Source organism: Muntiacus reevesi, chromosome 13, assembly GCF_963930625.1.
Source record: "Muntiacus reevesi chromosome 13, mMunRee1.1, whole genome shotgun sequence".
Lineage (NCBI taxonomy): Eukaryota > Metazoa > Chordata > Mammalia > Artiodactyla > Cervidae > Muntiacus > Muntiacus reevesi.
In genome coordinates this window covers 11,025,996-11,049,489 of record NC_089261.1, presented here as the reverse complement: position 1 = coordinate 11,049,489, position 23,494 = coordinate 11,025,996, and the positions used below count along the sequence as shown (strand labels likewise).

The 23,494-nt window shown below is 54.8% G+C and overlaps 1 protein-coding gene across 1 annotated transcript in view; it reads right to left on the bottom strand.

Moving 5' to 3' along the window:
* GCN1 (GCN1 activator of EIF2AK4) overlaps positions 1 to 23,494 on the bottom strand; it is a 54,212-nt gene that overhangs the window by 5,314 nt on the left and 25,404 nt on the right. The window contains exons 25-53 of the mRNA XM_065904921.1: positions 22,958 to 23,113; positions 22,308 to 22,489; positions 20,608 to 20,688; positions 20,144 to 20,287; positions 19,083 to 19,210; positions 18,725 to 18,914; positions 18,469 to 18,539; positions 17,666 to 17,831; positions 17,104 to 17,298; positions 15,597 to 15,843; positions 15,047 to 15,168; positions 14,633 to 14,747; positions 13,739 to 13,918; positions 11,103 to 11,323; positions 9,866 to 9,934; positions 9,550 to 9,688; positions 9,265 to 9,461; positions 8,923 to 9,065; positions 7,493 to 7,610; positions 7,164 to 7,379; positions 5,994 to 6,158; positions 4,220 to 4,381; positions 3,899 to 3,991; positions 3,556 to 3,699; positions 3,194 to 3,463; positions 2,863 to 2,976; positions 2,209 to 2,439; positions 437 to 630; positions 209 to 323 (exon numbers count right to left, since the gene is read on the bottom strand). Coding sequence (XP_065760993.1) covers positions 209 to 323; positions 437 to 630; positions 2,209 to 2,439; positions 2,863 to 2,976; positions 3,194 to 3,463; positions 3,556 to 3,699; positions 3,899 to 3,991; positions 4,220 to 4,381; positions 5,994 to 6,158; positions 7,164 to 7,379; positions 7,493 to 7,610; positions 8,923 to 9,065; positions 9,265 to 9,461; positions 9,550 to 9,688; positions 9,866 to 9,934; positions 11,103 to 11,323; positions 13,739 to 13,918; positions 14,633 to 14,747; positions 15,047 to 15,168; positions 15,597 to 15,843; positions 17,104 to 17,298; positions 17,666 to 17,831; positions 18,469 to 18,539; positions 18,725 to 18,914; positions 19,083 to 19,210; positions 20,144 to 20,287; positions 20,608 to 20,688; positions 22,308 to 22,489; positions 22,958 to 23,113 — 4,568 coding nt within the window. The remainder of the gene's footprint in view (positions 1 to 208; positions 324 to 436; positions 631 to 2,208; positions 2,440 to 2,862; positions 2,977 to 3,193; positions 3,464 to 3,555; positions 3,700 to 3,898; positions 3,992 to 4,219; positions 4,382 to 5,993; positions 6,159 to 7,163; positions 7,380 to 7,492; positions 7,611 to 8,922; positions 9,066 to 9,264; positions 9,462 to 9,549; positions 9,689 to 9,865; positions 9,935 to 11,102; positions 11,324 to 13,738; positions 13,919 to 14,632; positions 14,748 to 15,046; positions 15,169 to 15,596; positions 15,844 to 17,103; positions 17,299 to 17,665; positions 17,832 to 18,468; positions 18,540 to 18,724; positions 18,915 to 19,082; positions 19,211 to 20,143; positions 20,288 to 20,607; positions 20,689 to 22,307; positions 22,490 to 22,957; positions 23,114 to 23,494) is intronic.

The following is a 23,494-nucleotide window of genomic DNA, read 5'->3' as shown; positions in this document are numbered from 1 at the left end:
TCAGAAACCTTAGCTTCCCTTATCTATACGATACATTGTCCATATCAACACTAGGTGCCTGTCTCCCACACGACCAGAGGTGGGGCAAACCACAGAGTGGCACGAACTTCAGCAGTGATGATCATTCCTGACTAAGGAGGCAGAGACACCAGCCCAGGGAAGGGAAACCAGCCCAGCCCGCGCGCCCCGCGTCCACCTGCGGCGGTACCTCGTCGTGTCCCAGCATGCTCAGCAGGAGCGAGACGATGTTTTTCCGGATGACCACATCCACTTTGGCCCCCGCTCCCTGAATCACAAACCTCAGGGCCTGCAGCATGGTGTCCCTGCAGAACCAACGCACCCGACTCAAACCCGGCTCTCCTCCACCCGTGTTCCCAACGCACAGGCAGGGCTGGGCCACCCCACGGCCATGGCTCTCCCTGCACCAGCGCCTCACCTGACGCCCGGGTCCTCCATGACCCGGATGCCGTTCAGCAGCTCCGTGAAGAGAGGATCCACCTTGATGTGGATGGAAATGAGCTTTCCCAGTGCGTCAGCGGCCTTCAGGCGCACGCCACGGTTAGAGTCCTGCAGGGCTTTGGTGAAGGTGGTCTGCAGCTGGGGCAGGAAGGGCTTCAGGGCGATCCCGACCTGTCAGAGAGACCCCCATCCCAGAGCCTGGCTGAGAGGGAGTGCGGGCCACAGGGCACCACAGGGCACCACAGGCAGGAAAACAGAGCACCCCGAACCCGCGCGGCTCCACACTCAGGCCAGGAGTAGCGGCGCCGCAAGATGGGGGGGCCCAGCAGAGAGGGTCCCCTCAGCCTCCTCTTCTGTTTCCAGCTTCCTGCGAGCTGGGAGCCGTCAGCTCGGCTTAGGGGAGCTCTGTCCATGTGGACAAGTGACTCAAAACCCCGGCTCTGAATACATTACAGAGTGGGCCAGCAGACCTGTCAGTACCGTGGAAGAACATTCTGCAAAGACAGGTAAACAGGCCTGGTGCCACCTACTGCGCTATCCTACAGAACAGGCGCCCTCGGGAGGTCATCCCCGTACACACGGGCACCCACGCACCGACAATCCAGCCTGAGTCCTGACCACATGGAGGAAGAGACGCACGTCTGTGACTAACTACAGATGGGTCCCAGAGGAGAGATCTACTCAAGGCTAAAAGGGGAGATCACAGAAGCTGTTTGCAGACTCAATGCCTTTTAGGGTCTAGAGACGCTGGGGTCGGGGCTGGCAGGCTGCTGGGAAGCAGACCACAGAGTAAAACCAGCAAAGCTACGGTGAGAGCCACCCGCCCACGGTGACACCTGGCTCACGGGCTGTGGGACAAACTCCAGGAGGGAAAGGCTCCAGGACACAGAATTAAAACACACACACACACAAGAACGGCACAGAAGGGAAGGCAAAGATGATACTTAATTTAAAAGAAAAAAGAAAAGACAATTTCCAAAAGAATGAGGCTGATGCTCACAGTCCCGTTTTTTAGCTGGAAAGTTGCTCCCCCATACTTTTCTCCCAGAAGGGAAAGAGCTACAACTCTCTTAAGCTTTTGTGTCCAAACCACAAGATTTTTTTTAAACAAAATAAATCTTGGCTATTTATAACTCTCTAAACCTAAAGGCTTTAATTATTAGCCTGGACATTATCAGAAACAGTTAATGTGTTGCTTTGCTCCTGACTCTCTGGGCAAAAACTAAAGTTACTGCAGGTGCTCCCGGACTTCCTTTGCATTCTCTCCTCAGATTCTCTTCATCTCCCTTTATGAGGTGGTCATAAAGATGGGAAATGTATGTGAACAAGGTTTCTATTGTAGTCACGTGGCCCTGGATTTTGTTCTTTGAACCACTCTAATAAAAGCAATTATCAGACACACACACGCTGGTGTGTTGAGTTAGAACGTGTTGTTAGATGTTATTTCGCCTGAGCCCCGTATCTCACAGCCCTTTGAGAGACAAGCAGTGTTGTACCCTCAAAACACAAGTGAAGGAGCAGCTCCGAAGCTGCACGACCTTCTGAGGTCACTCTGGCCATACATCTGCCAGGTGGTGGCCTGGACTTCACCACGTGTGGTGAGCCTGGAGTCCAAGGTCTCCGTCCCCTCTGCTCTGCCGATTCCCACGCTGAGCTGCCACCTGCCTGCGCGGCACACCGCGTGCCAGCCTCCTGTGCGCAGATCTGTGCTCCAAGACCCGAGTGGACCGTGAACCTGTCAGTCCTCACCTTGGCCAGCAAGAGGCTGAGCGTCTCGAGCAGAGCCGCCTTCACGTTCCAGCTGAACCGGTCCCCCAGGATGCGAATCAGAGGGCCGGTGATGTTGACCACCGAGGGCCGCAGGGCATCCGCCGAGGTCAGACGGATCACCAAGCCCAACGCTTTGGCGGCTTCCTCTTTCTGTTCCGGGCTGCCAGTCAGGACCCCCTCCCGCAGCACTGGAAGGATGGACGTTACCCCCTGACAAGAGAACCACACCTGAGAGTCAAATCACAAAGGTCTTGGGCCGGGGTGTCCCCCACCCGAAGCCAGGAGCTCCTCTCGGCCACCCTCTCTTCAACTCCGTGAGCGACCGAGTCAGGTGGGCAGGGTCGTGGCCTGAGAGGGTGCTGGCTGGGGAACAGTCTCCTCGACTTGACAGTGACGAGAGCAGAGTCCCTGCAGGCCTGTCACTCAGCTGCTCTGAGGCGACCTCCACAGCTGAAACGAGGTGGTGAACTCTGACCCCGTCCCCGCGGGGCCACCGTGGGGAAGCGGATTGCTGTCCGTGGAGATGTGCAACAGCACCTAGAGCACTCCGTGGAGCAGCACACAGCACGGGGGCCTGGGGGAAGGCGGAGGAGGGCCACACGCCCGCGGGGCCCTGCCAGGGCCCTGGCTCACCTTCTTCGGGAGGCAGAAGCCTGGCACATGCTCGCCTTTGCTCTCATTTCCTATGAACCGGATTTCCTTGTGCAGTTCCTCAATGAGGGCCAGCTGGTTGCCCGCATCCAGTTTCTGTGGGACACCAGGGAAAAGCAAAGAGGATATCAGGGTTCAAGTCAAGCCCTCTCAAGACGCCTTCAAAACAGTACAGCAGAGGGAAGGAAGGGTGTGGGCGGGAGTACAGGCAAGACTGGCCACACATCGACAGATGCTGAAGCTGGCCGACAGCATCTGGTCTTAGAAACGCCCGGAACTGTCTTTCACCAGAGGTGGTCCAGCATCCCCTCACCTTGGTGATGGCATTCAGGGCATCCCAGCTCTCCTCCAGAACCACAGGGCTGGAGTCGTTGAAGAGGCGGATCAGACCTGAGACCAGGCTCCGCAGGTGGCTGGTATAGTCCGCCTTGGAGCGCGAGCAGTAGATGTTGAGGATGATGGCCGCGGCCTGCCTCATGCCCACCTCGGGGCTACGGGTGGCTTCCAACAGGTCCTCGATGATGATCCGGTGCCCGGTGTCATCCTCCACCGACAGGATCACAGCCTGACAGTTGGCCATCTCCTAAAAGCAAAGGCGACACCTCGGCTGAGCACGCGCCTCCAGGATGGGACAGGACATGGATAAGAGTTCGCAGGGGTGACCGTGCCCCTCACCAGCTGCTCGTCTGGAGTCCCCAGCTTCTCCTTCAGGGCCAACATGACCGCCGGGAGGATCACGCCAAGATGACGCGTCAGGGCATCACCCGCCACAGACGAAAGGAAAGCCAGGACCCGGGTGTTGACAGGCGGGGTCGTCAGCTGCAGGGCAATGACCATCAGCTCAGTGGGGGCTGCCCTGAGCTAGCTGTGGCGCTGGGCTCTGGGAGATCCCGTCCCTCTGCAGAGTCGCCAGCCTCCCCCAGCATCCGGGTTCAGAGCTGGTCCTCACGTAGACCCGGGGAGGGTGACGTGGCTGTGGCTGCTGGGCTAGAGAGGGTCGCCACGTGTGGGGACTTACCTTGGGCACGAGGTAGGGCAGCACCACACGGCTCTTGATGGCCATCACCTGCTTCAGACCGTCCAAGGCAAACTCGGACACCTCCTCGTCATCCTGCAGAGGGGCATGGGGTGACGCCTGGGAGCCGCTCTCCTCCCTGCCTCCTCAGTCTGGACCTCCCCAGCCCCGACACCCCCCACCGGCCCCCCAGAGTCAATGCCATTCTATACACCCACTCCCTCTGGGGCCCGCACTGGCTGCCTTGACAGAGTCAGCCCCGGTGTGCGGCCTCCACGGAGATGATGGAAGCCCTCCTGGCAGGGGTGAGGCAGACCCACTCACCAGCTGCTTCAGTAAAAATGGGAGGATGTCCTCCAGGGCCTGGTGGCCGATGGTGGAGTGCAGCTGCTCGAAGGTCTTGGCCGCTGCCTCTCTGACCTCCTCCAGCGGGTCACACAAGGCCTTCCTCGCCGTGGGCACAAGGGATTCAGAGAAATACAGCACCTGCAACAGCATGAGAGTGCTGAACCTGACGTGATGGAGGGAGGGGAAGTCAGTGGGGGATGGGGGCGGTGAGGACCCCGGCCTAGGCAGGCTTCCTGGACTCTTGCCGGGTCTAGACTTTTCACTCAGCTGGTTTCTGTGGAAATGCGCAAGTATAAGAAAGCAGACAGGATATGTGATCTGCCCCTGAGGAGCCTTCCCCCAGTGGTGGTGGTGGTGTTGCTTAGTCACGTCTGACTCTTGAGACTCCCTGGACTGCAATCTGTCAGGCTCCTCTGCCCATGGGATTTTCCAGGCAAGAATACTCAGGTGGAGTGCCATTTCCTTCTCCAGGGGATCTTCCCAACCCAGGGATGGAACCTGCACCTCCTGTGTTGCAGAAAGTCTCCCACATTGTAGGCAGATTCTTTACCAACTGAGACATGGACTTAACAGTTAATAGTCTTAATTTTCTTTTGGCAAGTTCCCCAGATACTCTGGTCTCTCATGGGAATGCCAAACTCCTTCCCACGGCGAGGCCCCAAGTGACCTGGTCCCCACTCCCCAGGCTCCTTTGTTCATCCTCTTGGGAAACTCCAAGTCCTTCTTCAAGTCTCAAATACCTGCTCCCTTATGAAGCCTCTGGGTCTACAATGGGGCCAACAACTGCTCTGTGCTCTCCGTAACCAACTCCACCAAAGCAACACCCCCCCCCCCCCGACTCTAAGAACCGAATCTGAATATGGTGGCCATGCCATGGGCAAGGCCTCAGGCTTTGGGGCACTACCTATTTAATTAATCACAGTCCTATTTGATGACAGAATTTACAGAATTTTTTCTCTGAAAAATGCAGCTATTAAAACCCCCAATGGCACACATGTACTGACACACGCAGGATCAGATGAGGCTCCTCAGGCTGAGCAACTGGCCACACGCTCGCATCTCTGACCCGCTATCCACTCCTCACTTTGGTGCTTTCATCCCAGTCTAGAGCTCTATGCCTATGCTCAACCTACTCCCCCGGGATGTCTGGAAGCTCAATTAGAAAAAGTAGGGTTGGTGAAAGACTCCAACCCCCTTCACTGTTGCTATATGGAAACAATCTAACTGCTGGAGACGATGCGTTTCCACCCACCAGGTGCTCACTCTTATCTACCCCACGCCCTCCTGCTCCCCACCACCCTCCACTTCTCACATACACGCACCTCCTTTCCCGGCTAAGCACACCACACACGTGAACTGAACTGATACACTGACACAAAAGGATTAACCTGAAGCCACCTCAGAAGTGCTGAGAGAAAGATTGTCTCAATCTCCAAAAGCCACCCCAGGCCTCTAAATTGCTGAGGTCTTAGCCTATGAACTGATGGGAAAGCTGAGAGGTGAGAAAGCCCAGAGTGCTGTGGCCCCGTCAGTACCTCATTGCCCACAGCACCCTCTGGAGTGAGGATGGCGTGTCCCTGAGGGTGAATTGTCATTAATGGAGCAGCTTTTCCAGGAGCCCCCACCCCCCGGCCCTCTGAGAGGGGTGGGGGGCAGGCCTGTGGACCCTGAGGAGATGCTCACCATGTCCCACCCCCTCGCCCTCTGAGAGGGGTGGGGGCAGGCCTGCAGGCCCTGAGGAGATGCTCACCGCGTCCCGGCTGGTGGACTTCATGATCTCGCTCAGCCCAATGCACACGCCCTGCCTCTCGTCACTCTTGGGAGATCTCAGGCCTTCCTCCAGGATGGGGATGATCTCCGGCAGGATTTTCTCCCCTAACTTCCGGACGAGATCTCCCAGCGTTCTGGCTGCGATCTGCCAGGCAGAGCTCAAGTCAGGACAGGGACTCCCTGCAGACCCGGGACACCCAGTGGGCCACTCCAGAATGAGGGCCCCCGGACCTCCCAGACGTTATCTGAGCCAGACTTAACTTTCCCCAATGCCCTATCCTGTGAAGAGCCCCCAGGGTGCTTGCAAAACACCACAAAATAAAATTCTCTCTGCGTCACACAGGCCTACACAGCCTAAAGAGTCGGCACCTTATGGATGAACGAGAAACTCAACACATGTTGTCCAGCAGAGGGCTGATACCCCTGAGTTGAAAACTGTGGCCTGGAAGTCACTTAACCCTCATGCTCTTGCCCAGGAAACGAGAGCTGGGTTTGTAATCACAACTTTCAGGGAAAAAGACCCATCTCCTCTGAGGCTGTGTGCAAACCTTCTTCAGAGCCAATTATGCAATCTGTTTGCCGGGGGTGGGGGTTGGGAGTGGACTGGCAGAAAAGTTGGCCCTGGGGGCCGTCCTCCAGCTGCCCTGGCCTTTGCTCAGCCCCTGCTGCGGGCAAATTCCTTGCCCACCTCAAGGCTTGGGCGTGTCCAGTCCTGGTGTCTCAAGCACTGATCCTTTGGTCCTGAACCTCCTCACCTGCTGATGCTTACTCATCGCTCGTCTTCAAACATCACTTTTTCTGAGAAGCCTTCTCTGAGCCCCCCAGCTGACTGACGTGGTGTAAGCACTGGCAGTGCCACGTAGCACTCGCCATAGTTGCATTTTCCCCTTGTTTGTGTGACTGTTTGATTCACATCCGTTTCCTCTGCCAGACGGCAGCTCCACAGGGTCGCCTTTCTTCTCTACAAGGTCCTAGGCCCCTGCTTAACACATGGTAGATGCTCAAGAAATATTTCTTAACTAAGTAAATAAAAGCTCCCCTGCTAGATGGTGGACCCCACTGCTCTCCCATTCTCTGCAGACCCAGCTTTCTAGCCTCTGAAAGGAGGCATCAGGGTTATGTGGTCAGAAGCCAGGCCCGGGACACTTACCGTTCTCTTATCCGCACACGTGCTGGCCAAGAAACCCAGCAGGAGCCCAAAGAGGGTGGGAAGGATCTCACGCAAGGTGCGGGGGGTGTTGGAGACCACAATCTTCCAGACGTGCAGGGAGGCCTGCCGCACCACCAGCTGGGTGTCCGAGCGGCCCATGTACAGCCCCGCCAACACCCGGTTCCGTCGATCTACCCCCAGGGCAGTGATGATCGCCTGCAGTGGAGGAAGGGAGCCAAGAATGAGAGGTGGTGAAGCCCCCACGGTGTGCGTGCCAGTGAGTCGCCCCACCGGCAGCAGAGGGAGGAAGGGCACCTGGGGCTGCTCACCTTGTTGGACTGAGCGGTTCCGAAGTTGTCATCCTCTGAGGCAGTTTCTGTGGTCATTTTCCCAGTGACTCCTGAGATGTGGAACAGGAGATCGCCAAGGAGCTGAACAGAGCTGAACCTGAGGAGGCCAAGAACAGAGTCACACGGGCGGAGGAGGAAGTCTCGGCCAAGCACCAGCCAGAAAAAGAGACTGAAAGGAAACGAACCCCAAACACTGGTGGTGGTTCTCTTAGAACGCGAGAGGTCACAAATGATAGTCATTTTTTGACACTCTCCCACATATGTTCCTTCCAAGTTTTGCACTAATTAACATTACTTTAATAATGGAAAAGAATAAGCTATTTTTTAAAGTGGATACGAATATTTCTATAATAAAAGTTATTAAAGAGAAACAGAACACAGAGGGAAGGAAGTATGAGCAGGGAATCCAGGAATGCAGATCATCAGAACACCACGTAATGAGAGGCCTAGGAGAAACTGTTTCTCTTTGAATGAATAATTATAAAACTAACAGTCATATTCAAACTGAAAATTCAATTAATACAAAAAAATATAAAGAAAGAGAGAGTAAACAAGCGCCCAGACTACCAGCACCAGGCCACCATCCCGACACTCCGGTGACACCCGTGTGCACATCAATCACCCTGTACACAGACACCCCTCCCACACACAGGATGTGCGAAGTGGGCCTGCACATGACCCGGCCGCGGCCCACACCACCCCACCCAACAGAAGGTTGAGGAGCGTTCTGTGTCAGCGGACGTGGTCCTTACACCATTCTTCGTAACGGCCGGATCAAAGTTCATGGTGTAGACGTGCTACCTGACTTTTTCAAACCTACCTCCAGGTTTTCAAATGATAAGCAGTATCGCAACACACACCTTCTAAATACATCTTTAAGCACTTGACTAAATATGCCCCTGAAATGAAATCCTAGAAGGAGAATTTCCAGATGAGAAAGCACTCACATTTAAAACTGTGATACAAACTGAAGGACTGAAGAGAAAGAACATCTTAGAAGAGAATCGGAATTACAGACACTGCTGTAGGAAACTGGAGAGTTACCAAATGGTGAAAAATGAGGATCTGGAAAAGTTGAGAGATTTTGGCAACAATCTGTTTTTCACTTCTCAGTGCATGCATGTGTGTGTGCTAAGTCACTTCAGCTGTGTCTGACTCTTTGTGATCCTATGGACCACAGCCCACCAGACTCCTCTGTCCATGGGATTTCCCAGGCAAGAATACTGGAGTGGTTGCCATTTCCTCTTCCAGGGGTTCCTCCTGACCCAGGGATTGAACCCATGTCTCTTAGATCTCCCACACTGGCAGGTGGTTCTTCACCACTAGTGCCACCCGGGAAGCCCTCATTTCTCAGAAAGTTCCCCAAACACAAAGTTACGGCCACTGGGTCTTTCTGCCTGAGTTCTTACCTTATTCTCCAGAGGTCATCAAAGAGGCCTTGCTCCAGCTGCGGCAGCAGCAGGGCGATGGCTGTCTCGGCATACATGGAGATGACCCGCTGGCCCGCACGCAGGGCAGTATCACGCACAAACTCGTTCTCATCAGCAAGAGCCTGTGCACAGAGGGGGTGTCAGCCAGACCTGCTGCCCCCTAAGCACCCAGACCCAAGAAGAAACGCAACTCCCTATAGAGCAGGATGAGGGCTCCTGCCACCCAGCCGCATCTGGCAGAGAGGCCGAGCCCCCCAGGATAGAGCGTGTGTCCTGGCCCCCACCCTAGGCCCTATCCTCAGTGAGGGCACTGGTGCCTACTTTGAGAATACAGGGGATGATGGGCCCCACATAAGGAGTGAATTTGTCCCCAAAGGTGATGGGCAGGTAGTTGAACATCATGATGTAGCCGTCTCGGACGTGGGGGGCAATGTCCACTTTGCTGGCTGTAGCCACAATTTCTGGCATCAGCTTCTCCAACTTCTCCACCCCCAAGCCGGCCATGACCTCGGCCAACCCTGCAGGAAAGGGACAGAGTGAGCCCACAGGACCCGAGGGCCCGCAGAGCGCCTCCCAGGTCTGGCCCCCAGGCCCACCCTGCCTCACCCTGCGCGGCGCCTGAGCGGTCCACAGAGCTCTGCTCATAGGTCAGTGTCTCCATTAGCCACGGCAGCAAGTCCTCAAAGCACGACTCCCCCATGCCCTTGACCATGGCCCCGAGCGCCTTTGCAGACACTGTCCGTACCTGTCAGGCAACCAAGAGCAGGGAAGGTGAGGAGATGTGACCACACAGGAGTGAGGAGGGGTCCCTAGGGTCCTCTGCCCTAGGGATGCAAACCCAGCTTTTCTGGCTTCTTAGCAATCGGTTGTCTGGGGTGGGGCTAAAACCATGCGCTCCCGCCCCCTTCCCTCTCAGACTCACCTCAGGCACAGGGTCCAGGAGAGAGGCTTTCAGACCAGGCGTCACGCTTGGCAGGTAAGGAGCCAAGTCCTGCAAAGACGGAATGAGTGACTCAGGGGAGGCCTGAGGCCCGCTTTCTCCAGACCGGTTCCTGGGTGGATCTTGACCACCCCGCTCTGCTGACTGGGAGTGCTCACAGGGGTAGAGAACCCCCTCCATCCCCCTGGTTCCCTGAAGGCCCTGTGTGATTGCTCGGAAAAACCTCCGAGGGACCCCAGGCCCTCCTCAGGAGGTGGAGAGCCCCCAGCTGCCATTCAGAGCTCTTCCTCCTCCTGGGACTGAGGGCTGCCCAGCCTCGGGCATCCACAAGGTTCTCTCAGCACTTTCCTTTCAGAGTTGCACAATCTTTACCTTAAAAGGTTTATGTCTCTTGATACAGCACCCGACTTTCAGAAACAGTTTTAAATATAGAAAGAACCTTATGTTCACTGCAGTATCATTTAAAATAGCAAGAAACCTTGGACACTATGTGACCGACAATAGAATTATGTAAGTTGCGGTATATAAACTTGTTGGAATGTTATGTAACTATTTAAGACCCGGTTTTATGAATAACTCGTTATAACTTGGACATACATTTATGTTCAGAAATGTCATTTTTAAACGTAATTTTAAAACATAATTGTCTAGGCTTCTGGAGGGCTATGGGTAAAATGTTTTGATTTTCCAACTTCCAATTTCCCAAATTTCCTAGGATTGACCTAACTTTCCACTTTATCTCTGGTGCCTGTAGCCTCAGCAAGCAAATCAGAGCTGTGGTATTAAGAGCACACACATCAGCCTCTGGGCATGAGTAAACAGAGCAGATCTCCCAAACTAGGCTAATTTCCTGAGAAGCTCACAGAAGCCAGTGCTTATGAGAAGAAGACACTGCCAGCAATCAAAGTGGCAGCCACTTTCCCAACACCCCTGAAAAGTCAAAGGCCAGGCTGGACCTTTCCTCCCCATCAGTCTGTAAAAGGAGTTCACGGGGACGGGCCTCATCTAGGGGTGGGGCTAATTAAGACTTGTGTGGCTACGCTCTCCAAGATGTGCAGAGAGCTCAGACTTCCACCCTCTACCCCAAAAGGTCTATTTCTGCCCTGATGCCATCATGGATCGAATGCCCAAGCCGCCCCGCGCCTGCTGTCGGCAGGGACCACGTGCCCTGAGCCAGCGCCCACTGGGCTGCCCTGCGTGAGCCCCCACAGGCCCGCACCTTCTGGTCGGTCAGCGAGTACATGTTGCCAATGATCTGGGCGGCCATCTTCCGCGTGTCCGTGGAGCGGTCCTGGAAGGCTCTCTGGACGATGGGCATGATGAGGGCCAGGGACGGGGCATCGATGAAGTGGACGAACTTGGTGTCCAGCAAGGTCTGCAGGCACCTCTGGGTCTTCCGGGAGGGGTCTGTCAGGGCGTCCAGCAGGACTGGGGCGATGGCTGCATGTCCGGACAAAAGAGAGGCAGCTGGGGGCAAGTCTGTGGGGCGGCTGCCAGAGCCCCAGCACTAGACGGATCAGAAGAGGAGGAGGCCAGGGGCCCTCTCCCGAGAGCCCCACAAGTCACCAGGTGAGGAAGCCAGCCTGTCTGCAAAAAGCAATTCTATTCTTGCTCCCCAGGAGGAAGCAGCGTGGGGGCGGCAGCTGTCACCCCCTTGCACAGCAGAGCTGTGGCTGGTGGGGTGCCTGCTGGCTAGCTTCAGTGGCCCTGAGCTGCAGCCCCAGCTAGGCCTCCAGGGGAGGCCACTTAGCAACGTGGATCTTACTCTGTAAGCTATAACAACCCAAAGTGGCTTTTTGAAAAAAACCGTTTGGAGACGACAAAGGCCCCCTGAACCAGTGGTGGGAGTGAGGTATACAACGCTCAGAGCAGCCTCAGATAAAATGAGCTCTCCAAAGTCAGCACCATCAGCCCAGTAGAAGGAATTCCAAGAGAGGTACCTGGCTCATCTTTCCACAAGACCAGGGAATTCAACCACTAACAAGATACACACCGGTCAAGAGTTTTGAGGGAATTCCCTGGCGGTCTAGTGGTCAGAACTCGGCACTGCTGCAGCCCGGGTTCAATCCCTGCTTATGGAACTAAGAACCAGCAAGCCACGCAGAGTGGTGCCCCATCCCCACCCCCAATTTAAAAAAAAAATAGCCCAATTTAAAAACGGGCAAAGGATTTGAATAGACAGTTTTCCAAAGAAGATATGCAAATGAAAAATAACCCCCTGAAAAGACGTTCCACGTCATTAGTCATTAGGGAAATGCAAACCAAAACCACAATGAGTGGTTAAGACTCTGTGCTTCCACTGCAGGGGGCACGTGTTCGATCCCTTGCTGAGGAAGTAAGATCCCACACGCTTTGTGGCATGGCCAAAACAAAACCACAGTGAGATGCCACTTCATACCCACTAGGATTTCTGTAACCACAAAGATAGGCGGAAACAGTGTTGGCAATTGGAACGCGTGTTTGTGTATATACAGCTACCGACAATGTCAAGAATGGTACAGCCGCCAGGTTAACCATCTAGCAGTTCCCTAGAAAAGGTAAAGAGTTATCACATGACCCAGTTATTCCATTCCTAGGTATCTAACCAAGAAACCTGAAATCATGTCTACAAAAACAAAAATCAAATAAAACCTTGGACACAAATGTTCGTAGTAACATTAAAAACCAAAAAGTGGAAACAACCCAAACATCCATCAATTGATGTATGGATACACAAAACGGTACAGTCATACAATGAGATATATTATTAGGCCATAAAAAGGAATGAAATATTGATAGATGCTACAATGTGGATGAACCTTGAAAACATAGTGCTAAACACAAGAAGCTAGACATAAAAGGTCACATAGTGTATGATGCTATTTCCATAAAATGTCCAGATATGCAAACTCAGAGACAGAAAATAGACTAGTGGTCATCAGGGGCTAGAAGCAGAAGGGGAAATGAGGAGTGAAACCTAATAATGGGGGTGGGGTTCCTTTCTGGGGCGATGAAAGTGCCCCAGAACTAGACAGTGGTGATACTTACATAATTTTGTGAAGATGCTAAAACCACTAAGGTGTACATTTGTAAAAAGTGAATTTTATGCAAATTACACTGCAATTTTAAAAAAAAGATAAAAGGGCCCACGCTGGATTCCCAAAATGAAGGCATTCATTTGATAAGAGATAAGACTGTTCTGGGCCTTAGAAATCCCCAGGGCTGTTGGACATTGTAAAGAATGACAACAAAACCCACATCTACCTGTTCCTCCTGTAAAACCTCATCATTTTCTGATTAAAATCAAGTCTGAAAATACTCAGGCTGAAACGCACTGAATGGGCACCAGTGTCCTAAGTTGAAGCTTAAAATTTAACAAGTATGGTGCTGCAAGTCAACATAGCTGGTTGGAGTTTATTTCTAGAAATCAGTCTTTCCTAATCACTCAAGAAACAGCTATGCTAAAGAGTAAGCTCCCTAAACTTCCCTCCATCACAGGTCTCCTGGAATGAGCATGAACAGAAAGTCCCCTGGAACCTAACCCCTCTGAGGGGTGCTGCTGCTGTGATCCACAGCCTGTCATTCAGTTCTGCGGATCTCAAGGCTCCCTTAGAGTCAAGCTGCCTCTGGGCCAACAACTCAGTTTCCCCACCTCTGTGGTCAATGACTGCTCCAGACCAAGAGGAGAACAGACCACTTCCAAGCTATTTTCCACTGATTATCGTAGGAAAAGGGCTTCCCTGAGTTTAAAGGTTATCTCAGGGCGACTGTCTCTGTCCTCAGAGGGCCTGTGCTGAACGGGTACATGCTCCCCGCAGTATCCAGGGGTGCAGGGAGGAGCAGGGCCCGCGCCCTCGTGGGACAGGCCTTACGTACCCAGGATCTCTGGGTTCCTGATGACAGAGCCGATCTGCCTGAGCGCCTGTTGCCCGGCCTTCTGCACTTTGACGTGGGAGTCGGTGAGCACCTCTGTGAGCTTAGGCACGATGTTGGGTAGGCAAGACGACAGCTGCTTCGGAGCACAGTAGGCCATGGCCCCAAGCAACTCCACCGACCCTGCAGATGGCAGACACACGCCCGCGTGAAATCATGGGCCAAAGGCTGGCAGTTTGCCCGGGCTGGCTGCCTGGGCAGGGGAGAAGCGGCCTGCTCCTCCCTGAGGGGGAGGGCACAGGGCCTGGCTCCAGCCAAGTGAGCAAGATGCACCTGAGGCCGGCTGAGCCAGGGGAGCCCGGGTGAGAAGCTGGGCAGTGGTGGGGACAGAGGCCAGACCTGGCCTAGAGCTGGCAGTGTCCCCAGGTCAGTTCACTGAGCTTCTCTGTCCTCCATCCACTCACCCACTGAATAAGAGAGTGAGTTTTCAAGACGTAGGGCAAAGCCTGAAGGACCAAGGGGGAAGCCCCGACCGACGTTGACCCTCCCCAAACCAGAGCAGCTCCGTTTTACAAATTAGGATTCCAAATAAGACTGTATTTTAAAAAGAGGGCTTAACAGGGGAAGAGGGCTTAGACTCAAAGACCTAGCCACAGACCAACTTTAGAGCTCTGGGATTTCCTGACTTAAGTCTGTGGCTCTTGTCACAGGCCTGTTTCTTGCACGAAAGTGAACAAACTATTACAGAAACGAGCCGCCTGATGAGAGCCCCGGCCTCGCCCCTGGGCGGTAGGGTGGGGGGGATGCACACAGGACAAGAGCAGCGTCTCTGCACCCCTGGGAGGGAGCTCTTCAGAACAGGAAGCTGAGACAGTGGCACCAAGGGAGCAGCCTCACCGGCTTTGGTTCTCCAGGATTCCTCCTCCAGGGCAGCCAGCAAGGAGGGGAGCACCAGCTTCACCCCATGAGCACTCAGGTTGCTCATCACAGCCTTGGCACAGTCATCTGCAGCCTCGAGGGAGGAGAAAAGACGTTCAGGGGCCTTCTCAGGCACGCCAGGGTCAAGGCCTAAGGCTGGACCGTGCGCCCCCCGGTGATCATCGCTCACCGGGAGTCTACCATGTCAGACGCCGGGCCCCAGCCCGCAGAGGCAACTGACACGAGGGACGCGGTTTCTCACCTCACCAGGCTTCAGTACTGCACTGGGAACCAGGGGAGTCTGCACGGTGACCGGCACCCGAGGGGTGGGCAGAGGTGTTCCTGTGGGGCAGGCCTCCCCACACCTCCGCCCCACGCAGTCTCAGGACTTACCTCCCGCACGTACTGATTCCCATCCCCAAAGCACAGCAGCAGATGAGGCAGCACGTGGACCACATACGGCTCAAAGAGCTTCCCCAGCATGGTGCAGAGCATCTCGAAGGCAAAGAGGGCTCCTGGAGGTGGCAGGGTGAGGGGTGCAGTGAGGCTGGGATCGGGACGTCCTCTGGGGACAGGGCAGCCACGAGACAAGCTACTCGCCCCCTCCTCACCCTCTGGAAACGCTCAGGGCAGCTGGGGGGCTACAGCGGCTGCCCAGGAGGGAGCAGCACCCTCTGCCCGCCCTGAGCAGAAAGGAGGCGAGAACAGGAAGCACCACCAGTGAGAATGGCACCGTCTCCCTCAACTGAGGGTGCTGCAGAGTCAGAAACGAGGACGCCCAGGCCACGCCGGCGTGGCCAGGATGGAACAGCTCACAGCAGCACACACCCCGACACCGGCCTTTGGCAGGGGAGGAAAAGCCAGGTTCCCTCCTTGGGCAGCCAGGGCAGGGAGGGGGCGCTGCCCGCCCACACTGGGCAGAGCTAAGCCTGGAGACACTCACCCTCCCGGCGGCGGAAGTTCTTCTTGTCCTGGATGGCATCGGTCAGTGCGGCCATCATCTCCTGCTGCTTCAGCGACAGGATGCCCAGGCCCTTCACCAGGCCCGCCAGCCCGTACGCAGCCCCTTTGCGCTCGGCATACTTGTCTGACTCCAGCAGCTGCTGCATCAGCCTCTGGATCATACCCCCTGCATCCTCCTTGATGGCGGGGACGAGGGGCGGCAAGCAGCTGGCCACGGACTCCTGGACCTAGGGGAGGGGCCTCCCCGTCAGTGCCGAGGCTTAACCACGGCCGGTGCCTGGCGGCTGACGCGGTCCCCCAGGCCAATCTCCGCCACTGCCCATCAGCCCACAAGGAGCATCAGAAAGGCTGACGGGGGCCCACGACCACGTCTGAAGTGCCTGCCCACAAGATGCATGCTACCTCTGTGAGCCACGAAAGCATCAGCTGTTATGGGGCTGTTTCTGGTCTGAAGGGAGACCCAAGGCCTGGGTAGGTGGGGTGAAGGCTCAGAAAGGTAAAACCCACTTACAAAGAAAGAGCCTGAGAGAAGCGGGCTACTGTGTCTTCTTAGAAACAGCCCGAGTCTCTCGGTTCTCAAATCTGTTAGAATCACAGGGAAACAGGGCTGGGCCTTAGACAACCAGGCCCAAATTGAGTGGTTCCAGAAGATGTTATCAACCATCCCGACACAGTTCAGGACGCCAACCAGGCCTAAGAAGCGGCCTGTGGCCAGGGGCCCTGGGCAGGATGCTTTGGAGGCCGGGTACTCTGACAGCTTATTCGACCACAGTTCTGTAAAACTATTGTTTTCAACTGTGCCTTTGAGGACACTCTGGATGGCTCAAAATGCAAGTCACAGAAAATACACGTAATGTGTTCTTCAAAAAAAAAAAAAAAAAGTCCTTTGCACTGTGGCCTGGAAGCTGCATTAAAAGGCCCCCCCCAAAAAAGGCCCCCAAAACATACAACACAACACACACAGAGAGAATGTCAAGAAAAGCCTAACACACTAAGGACAATTTCTTCCCCCTAATCTTCGTGTCTCCAGAGCCAAGTTTATACTAAGTACAAAAAAAGACTATTAGAAAATAAGTAGACCTGGTGCACTGGGAGGACCCAGAGGAGTCGGGTGGAGAGGGAGGTGGGAGGGGGGATCGGGATGGGGAATACGTGTAACTCTATGGCTGATTCATGTCAATGTATGACAAAACCCACTGAAATATTGTGAAGTAATTGGCCTCCAACTAATAAAATAAAATTAAAAAAAAAAACAAAAAAAAACTAAAAAAAAAAAAAGAAAAAGAAAATAAGTAGAAAAAAATGCAAATATTTAAGAGATCTAGGAGAACACCGTAACAAACTGACTCCCCACTAGGGCATTCCTAACTTTAAACTAGGCAGTCCCCTGAGAGACCAAGAACACAGCCTTCTGGACTTGATACCCGACTCCATCTGTAGCAGCCCACCGCCCACCCATACAGGGCCCAGGTGGTCGGGGGACATACCTGCTGGGAGGGGGTGGAGAGGGCAGCAATGAGCTTGGCGACAATTGGCTTCACTTTGGGATCGCTCTTGTCCAGGTGCTTGGCTAGAGAGCCCATGAGGACCACCACACTCTGCCGCACGGCGTCGTAGCTGGCATCGTTGGGCGCGTTCTTTAGGAACTCCTCGAATACCGGCAGCAGCGAGTTGACGTTCTCCTGAAAGCCCAGAGCACCCGGAGCCTCACGTCAGCCCCAGGGGCCATGCCCGGGGACAATGGCCTCTGCCTAAGCCTGGCTGGGAGACGGGCATCCTGATAAGTCAGTCAGCCATGCCATCGGGCTTCCCAGTTTTCTGCAGGATTGCAGCAGACTTACAACAATTTAACACCCTTTGGGGGTCTTTCTGACCCAAGAAATACAAACAGAATCCGCCGGAGGGCCAGTGCCCGGCCAGGACGTCCAGTACTGGGCCTCGCCGTGGCACCATGGTGCAGCCTGCCGCCTGCCCCGGCCCAGCCTTCTCCCCACTCCTCGGGTGGCTGGGACCTTTTCCTCATCTCCTCGCCTGGCTGAGATCTCCTACCTTCCCATGTGTGTTGAGCGTCGCAAGAGCTGCATCCAACATGCACTTCCGGACATCTGGGTTTCGGTCATTGAGGGCGTCGGGGACAAAGAATTGAAAGAGTGGCTTCACCTGAGAGCTGTCCAAACACTGGGAGAGCTTGTTCAGGGCCAAAGCCAAGCCACACCTGAGAAAGAAGCAGGAGCGTGTCAGGGGAGTCAGAGGCCTCCCGGCGGGGGGCCTCTATCCTAGCATGTCACAAGGAGAGCAAGCCAGCCAACCGCACACACTGCTCCGGGGCAGAGCACAGCACGGAGCCCAGCGCCCCGCGCTTGCCCTGGGGTCTGCCCGTGGGTCTGGAACCGCCCACATGTAACATAGAGCCCTGCCATCTGCTCAGAGGTTACCCTACGGGGTGACTGCAGGCAGGGGACCAGCTCTGCCTGTTTCCCTGTGTGAATGCACTGCCTACCCTTCTCCCACCAGGCAGAAGGTGATGGAGGGGAAGGAAGCAGAGATGAAGACATCAGAAGTAGCCGTATTCTATAAAAGCCAAGTGTGGTGAGTCTTTCAGCCATAGCTGTGAGGAGGTACCTGGAGACCTCTAAGAAAACAGTCCCCAGGGGAAAGGAGAAACATGAGCAGAGTCGCCCAGCTGGCCAGGAGGAGCCGGAAGTGGACCTCAGACCTCTGACTCGGAGAGAGGTCTTGTCTCTTCCCACCCCTGCTGACCCATCACCCTCTGCTGCCTCCTAGTGGCATGCAGCCACGCGGCCACATGTCCAGAAGCGCTGAGTGGTACAAGGCTGCAACAGCTGTCGTACCTGGCTTCCCACTGGTCTGGAGGAGATTCGGAGATAACTCGTCCCAGGGCATCCAGCACCGGGGGTGGCCGCTGCAACAGACAGGTGATCGATGCACTGCAGAGCTCTCTCCGGGCCAGCGGGCCAGTCAGCTGACCTTGGGATCAGGCCCAAGCTGCCCTGAGCCACGAAGTGGCTCCTGTCTGGATTAGGTCGGAGGCTGATCAGGGTCTAACCCACCCTTGCATGCCCAGACCACAGTGCCCAGACAACTCACATAGAGCTTCTCCTGGTAGATCTCCATGAGCCTGCCCATGACCTCGGCCGCCTGCCGCTGGTAACGTGCCACCGCCTGGGAGAGGGCTTCTGCCCCAGCCTGCCTCACAGCTGCCTCATGATAGATGACGTCGTCAATGAGCAAGGAGCAGAGGTCTGGCTGCAGATCTAGGCCCATGGTCAACCAGAGCCTACAAGAGACCAAAAGCGGCTAGTTGGACAAGCACCTGCAGTACGGGCCCCGTCAAAGCCAACGCCGCAGCCCTTGATCCCTCTGTAGGTGGAGCACGCTGGGTCCAGTTATTCCACGAGGAGGAAGGGAACAGAGCCGGACAGGATGGCCTTCTGACGGCGCTCACCTCTCGGCCAGTTTCCGGATCTCCTCCTCCTTGTCGAACTTGACCACCCAGAGCCTGCGCAGGAGATTCAGACCATTCTTCTCATCAGTGTCAGGCGCCGGTAACACCATGTGGAGTTCCAACAGGCCCTGAGAGGGGCAGGATCGCACCAGGTGAGGCAGGACCTTTGGGAGGACACTCCGACCTGCCCTACCCCCCCTGCCCTCGAGGGCTGCACCATCCACGATGAAACCACCAGCCACACGTGGGTCTCCATAGAAAATCAATTAGAACGAACTCTTAACTTCTTCAGCTGCACCAGCCACATTCCAAGTGCTCAGGAGCCACTCGATGGCTGGTGGCTGCCCCGCTGGATGCCACAGGGTCCCATCCCAGCAGACAGCTCCGCTGGACAGCAGTGCTGGTTAGGGAGTGCCATGAGGCAGCCCGACTCATTAGCGGCTCTGTCTCTTCAAAGAGCTTTTCTTTCGTGAGATGATGGCATGTAGTGGTAAAATTGTTTAAGTAAAATTTTAAAATTTAACTGCAAACATTCAAGATGGACAAAAATCTCTGAAAAAGGATGTTCCCTTTGTTTTAAGAAATACCTGCCACACTGCCATTGTGTTTCCCATTTTACCACGGACCAGTGAACACTCCGTCACAGAGCAGTAGCTGGAGGCTGCAGACTGGCATTTGGGAAACACTTTCTCATGCTCCAAGGGGATCCTTTAGTTTGGGTCCCAAAGCTCCAAGAAAGGGCAAGTATAAGGTAGTGGATTGAAGAAATAAGCCCATCCTGTGAGTTAGACCTGTCTACAAAACTATCAAGTTCCACAGTACATTTTAGAAATTAAGTGACGTCTTCAAAGGTAAAGGAAAAAACCAGTAATACAACAGCTCAGTTGTTCCAATTCCCAGAATGACCCCAAGTCACCCTCTGTGACCTTGCTCTTTGCCTCCAGGACACACTGGTGCACACGCGCGGCACCTCTCATCAGGGCAGCTCAAACAGCAGAGCTGAGGGACCGGGGGTGGGCGGGCGGACACCAAGGTAGCCCCACGAGGGCGTGGGCACGCACCCGGAGTGCAGTGTCCCGCACACTGGCACAGGGGGACAGCAGGGCGCAGAGCAGCACATCCACCTCCTCCTGCTCCGCAAAGGCACAGCCATCCTCGCCACTGCTGCTGGCACACAGGGTGGTCAGGGCCTCTGAAGCCAGAACCTGAAGGAGACATCCAGCCACCGGGCTCAGTTAGACAAATCGTTTCCTACTACGGGGCCAGGCAGGGGAGCTGGGGATGGGCTTCGGGGGGAGATCTGAACTAAGAACGTCCACCCCACCCACCCCTACTAGGCCTCAGATCCCAGCGCCAGGCCAAGACCAGTGGCAGGATCCAAGTAAAACCTCTCACGAGCTGAGAACAGCTTGGCCGGCGGTCACGAGCACCGCTGTGCCCAAGGCCAGAACTGAGGGCTGGGAGAGGCAATCAGAACCTGAGGGTGGGGTTGTGAACGGCAGAAGCCAGTGGGGGACCAGATCACCTGAAGTCGGGGAGAACCTGTCCCGATCACCCAGGTCAGAAGGCGCAGCATGGCCACTCGAGGTAGCAACTCCGGGCCGTTCTATGGGAGAAAGCACATGAGAGGAGACGAAGCTCCACGGAAGGTCGGTACCCAAGCCCAAAAGCACGTGAGTCCCTCTCCCCCACAGGGGGAGGTTTCGGGTCTTCCTGCTGACCACACTGGAGGCACCCTGTCAGGTCTACCACTCAATCCACAGGAGCCAACCCCAGTCAGCTGTGATCTCCAGGGGCTAAAAATAACTATTCTTAACCTTGACTGAAACTCAGACTTTTGAAATATAGGTGGCTCATGAATACACAAAGAGATACTGAACTTTATAAGTAAGTAAAGAAATGCAAAATAAAACAAGACACCATTCTTCCACCTGTCATTGGCAAGCCAAACACTATGTGAGGTTGTATGAGGTTTGGAGAAAAGGGAACGCTTAACGAGCGTATAGCTCAGAACATGTCACATGACCTAACAATTCCACGCCCAAGAATCTGTCCTATGGGAATGTTCACATGGTGTGCAAAGCATGTAAATGAACAAGGGGACACACCACAGCTGTGTTCAAAACCTGGAAACATTTGTGGCCTTAAAATGTCAATCAGCAAGTAAAAAGCTGACTAAAACATGGTGCGCCCACAGAACAGAGCCCATGATCCACATGATGTGGACCCCACAGGCCCTGACACTGGAGAAGGCCCAGAGAAGGCAGCCCCATGGAAGGAGCGGTGCAATCCATTCTTTGCATTACTGCGTTTGTGGATATGAGCTTTATATGTGCTTAAATAAAAAAAGTCCACAAGGGTATAAGTCCACAAACTGTTACCAATAGCTACCTCTGAGGAGGAGCATTTCTCTTTTTGCTTCTGTACTGTTGGAATTTTTTTAAGTATGTAAGCATTACTTTCAAATTTTTAGAACATAATCTATTAAAACTGGGCTGCCCTGGTAGCTCAGCTGATAAAGAATTCACCTGCAATACAGGAGACCCTGTTTCAATTCCTGGTTGGGAAGATCCCCTGGAGAAGGGACAGGCTACCCACTCCAGTTTTCTGGCCTGGAGAATTCCATTGACTTTATAGTCCATGGGGTTGAAGAGTCGGACATGACTGAGTGAGTTTCACTTTTAATCTATTAAAAAAGAAAACTCCTCGGGACTTCCCTGGTGGTCCAGTGGTTATGACTTCACATTCCAATGAAAGGGGTGAGGATTCTATCCCTGGTCAGAGAACTAAGATCCTTCATGCCTCGAGGCCAAAAACCCAAAACATAAAACAGAAGCAATATTGTAACAAATTCAATAAAGACGTTTATAGATGGTCCACACCCAAAGTCTTTAAAAAAGAAAAAAAAAAAAAATCCTGACTCAATGAGTTCCAGTCTCGAAAGCAAGTGAAAAGGACAGTAACCAGCACTGTCTTCTTAAGAACAAAATACAATAAATTAGAGTCCGTCAACTTCTTTGGGTCAGAAACTATCAGACACAAGGGACCCAGGGCTTCTGTTAGGCCCTGACAGCCTCTGTCAATAGAACATTTGGGGTCTCTCCCCACCAATGGCTGCTCCCGTAGGATCCCCTCCCCAGAACTGTTCACGGGTCAGGAAGTGTCAGAAGCCCCTGCCCCCGCCACCCCACTCAAGCCGAGGGGGAGCCGAGCTCCCCACCCTACCTCATCCACGCGCCCAGGTGGGTTGCTGGAGGAGGCCCGCAGCTGGGCGTGGACGGTGAGGATCTGAAGAATCTGGGCCATCCTTTCCTCCTCCTCCTCGCTGTGGTGGGGCATCTCGGTCAGCACCATCTTTAGAAACGGGAAAACCAAGGAGAAGGCTGGCGCGGACAGGGGCGCGGCGTCTGTGAGAGCAAGAAGCAGACAGTCTCTGCAGGCTGGCCGGGCCCCAAGCTTGGCCGCCACAGCCTCCATCCTCAGGGCAAGCGGGCGGGGAGACGGCTGGAGGCCCTTTCTGACACCCTGAAGCCAGCAGCATGACAAGAGGGACGAGAGCTGGCAGTCCAGTTCTAAAGCTAATGCCGCTCCTACCCCAGACAGCGCCTGGTTCCAGAATGTGAGCATTAAAACAGACAAGTAGATTCCAACAGCAAGAACTAAACCCTCAAGGGTGGGGGGGGTCACAGTGACTCAGTATCAGGGACTGGACTCAAAAATCATCCATCTGGTTCAAGGAGTGAGGTGAGGAAATCAAGGCCAGCAAGAGGAGAGACCAGTGGAAGCCGCAGCCTCAGGAAGCCAGGGGGATGGGATCCAGCCCCTGCACAGTTCACACTGCCTCGCGCCCTTGTCCACCCTACCCTGCCCCTCACCTGGCTCGCCCTTGCCCGCCCTGCTGGTGATGGTGTGACTGTGCAGCAGGGTCACCGCCCTCTTCACGGCCACCGACAGCTCCTCCTGGCACCATGACTTGTCCAGGGCACATTCTGGCTTCAGCAGGCGCAGAGTCACGTGGCTCACCAAAGTGCCTGTGTCCAAGAGAAAGGGCCCACAGGGGCTGACCCACTCAGAGACACACAGTCTGTGTCCCAGAGAAGGGGCCCACAGGGCTGACCCACTCAGAGACATACAGTCTGTGTCCCTGAGAAGGGGCCCACAGGGCTGACCCACTCAGAGACACAGTCTGTGTCCCAGAGAAGGGGCCCCCAGGGCTGACCCACTCAGAGACACACAGTATGTGTCCAAGAGAAGGGGCCCACAGGGCTGACCCACTCAGAGACACAGTCTGTGTCCCAGAGAAGGGGCCCCCAGGGCTGACCCACTCAGAGACACACAGTATGTGTCCAAGAGAAGGGGCCCACAGGGCTGACCCACTCAGAGACATACAGTCTGGTTCAGGTGTGAGCCAG